Source organism: Neopelma chrysocephalum, unplaced genomic scaffold, assembly GCF_003984885.1.
Source record: "Neopelma chrysocephalum unplaced genomic scaffold, ASM398488v2 Primary Assembly neopelma1_95368, whole genome shotgun sequence".
Taxonomy (NCBI): domain Eukaryota; kingdom Metazoa; phylum Chordata; class Aves; order Passeriformes; family Pipridae; genus Neopelma; species Neopelma chrysocephalum.
In genome coordinates, this window is record NW_020924044.1 from 4,249 (window position 1) to 6,804 (window position 2,556).

The 2,556-nt window shown below is 58.5% G+C and overlaps 1 protein-coding gene across 1 annotated transcript; it reads right to left on the reverse strand.

Annotated features, from left to right (window-relative positions):
• Positions 1-457: 457 nt before the first annotated feature.
• Positions 458-2,148, reverse strand: LOC113980831 (calmodulin, striated muscle). Its single transcript, XM_027708048.1, has 2 exons — positions 1,653-2,148; positions 458-515 (listed from the first exon to the last, which is right to left on the reverse strand). The coding sequence occupies exon 1, from the start codon at positions 2,129-2,131 to the stop codon at positions 1,682-1,684; it is 450 nt and encodes a 149-aa protein (XP_027563849.1). The 5' UTR covers positions 2,132-2,148; the 3' UTR covers positions 458-515; positions 1,653-1,681.
• Between the last annotated feature and the right edge of the window lie 408 nt (positions 2,149-2,556).

A 2,556-nucleotide genomic window follows, 5' to 3' on the forward strand; every position in this document is an offset into this window, starting at 1 on the left:
CTCCAGCACCCACCAGGAGTGTCTTTCCAGGGAAAAAGGACGGAGGAAGAAGAGGATGGAGACGACCCTGGGGGTTGATCCAGCCCCGGGATAATTTGTGGGGGGTTGTTTCCATCCGGGATCCCAAGGAGAAGCCGAGGAAGCACCGGCAGCACCGGGACATGGGGAGGACATTCCTTTATTGGACTCAGGGATGTCGGGGAACATCCAGTGGCCTCTGGAATCTCTACGGACACAAGATGTCTCCTGGGGGATCCCGTGTCCAGCTACATCCCAATCCCCCTCCCGCCAGGTGGGATGCCCGTATCCGACGGATACGCTGCCTGCCAACATTCCAACCGGGACCAAAGAGGATTTTTCCAGCCTGGAATGGCGTGGGGGGGAGATTTTTCCAGCCCGGAATGGCGTGGGGGGAGATTTTTCCAGCCTGGAATGGCATAGAGAAGATTTCTCCAGTCTGGAATGGCGTGGAGAAGGCGGGAGGGGTTGGAGGGGCTCGGGGAAACCACCACGACCTCTGCTTCCTATGGAAGAAAAAGAAGGAAAAATAATAAAAAAATAATAATTAAAAATTTTTTAAAAATAAATAAATAAAACCACCATGAATATGGATTTTCCCAACCTCTGGCATGAGCAGGAAAGGGCCACAAATGTGGATTTTTCCCAGCCTCTGGCATGAGTTGGATGGGGCCACGGACACAGATTTTCCCAACCCCTGGAATGAGTGGGATGGGGCCACAAACGTGGATTTTTCCAACCTCTGGCACAAGTCGGATAGGGCCAGACACATATTTTTCCAGCCCCTGGAATGAGTGGGATGGGACCATGAATGTGGATTTTCCCAAGCTCTGGCACAAGCGGGATGGGGCCACGGACACAGATTTTTCCAACGCCTGGAATGAGTGGGATGGGGCCACGGACATGGACTTTCCCAAGCTCTGGATGAACGGGATGGGGCCACAAACATGGATTTTCCCAACCTCTAGCATGAGCAAGATGGGGCCACAGACACAGATTTTCCCAACCTCAGGAATGAGTGGGATGGGACCATAGACACAGATTTTCCCATCCCCTGGCACGAGCAGGATGGGGCCACGGACACAGATTTTCCCACCCCCTGGCATGAGCAAGATGGGACCACAAACGTGGATTTTCCCAACCTCTGGCATGAGCAGGATGGGGCCACAGACACAGATTTTCCCAACCTCTGGCATGAGCAGGATGGGGCCACGGTTGTGGATTTTCCCACCCCCTGGCACGAGCAGGATGGGGCCATAGACACAGATTTTCCCACCCCCTGGCACGAGCGGGATGGGAGCCACCAACACTCACTTTCCCAACCATGGGACGGGGGAGGCGCAATTCCCGGGGTAGCCGTTCTGGGATTTGGGATGGGGACGGACACGATCTGAGGGGCTGCAGCTGGAGGGTCTCCAGCACCCACCAGGGGCGTCTTTCCAGGGAAAAAGGATGGAGGAGGAAGAGGATGGAGACGACCCAGGGGGTCAATCCCACCCTGGGATAATTTGGGGGGGGTTGTTTCCATCCGGGATCCCAAGGAGAAGCCGAAAGAAGCACCGGGACACGGGGAGGGGGAACATTCCATTGCTGGACTCAGGGATGTCGGGGAACATCCCACGAGCCAAACCCACCTGCGGGGCCGGAGCCGGAGCCGGAGGAATCACTTCTCCGTCATCATCCTGACGAACTCCTCGTAGTTGACCTGCCCGTCGTTGTTGCAGTCGGCCTCGCGGATCATCTCGTCCACCTCCTCGTCCGTCAGCTTCTCGCCGAGGTTGGTCATGACGTGCCGCAGCTCGGCCGCGCTGATGTAGCCGTTGCCGTCCTTGTCGAAGACGCGGAAGGCCTCGCGGATCTCCTCCTCGCCGTCCGTGTCCCGCATCCTCCGGGCCATCAGCGACAGGAACTCCGGGAAGTCCACGGTGCCGCTGCCGTCGGCGTCCACCTCGCCCACCATGTCCCGCAGCTCGGCCTCGGTGGGGTTCTGGCCCAGCGAGCGCATGACGGTGCCGAGCTCCCGCGTGGTGATGGAGCCGTCGCCGTCCCGGTCGAAGAGGGAAAAGGCCTCCTTGAACTCGGCGATCTTCTCCTCCGACAGCCGCTCGGCCATGGCGCTGCCGGCCCTGCCACGGCACGTCCCGGACTGCCTCTGCCTAAGGCGGCGGGAGGAGGAGGAGGAGAAGGAGGAGGAGGAGGAGGAGAAGGAGGAGGGGAAGGAACTGGGAGAGGCTGAGCCTCGGGGATGGAGCAGCCGGATCCTGGCACAGCAGGCAGGGGATTTTGGGGTGTTGGAGGAGGAGGAGGAGGAAGGAACTGGGAGAGCCTCAGGAATGGAGCAGTTGGATGCACAGTAAACAGGGGATTTTGGGGTGTTGGAGGAGGAGGAGGAGGAAGGAAGGGGGAGAGCCTCAGGAATGGAGCAGTTGGATGCACAGTAAACAGGGGATTTTGGGGTGTTGGAGGAGGAGGAGGAGGAAGGAAGGGGGAGAGCCTCAGGAATGGAGCAGTTGGATGCACAGTAAACAGGGGATTTTG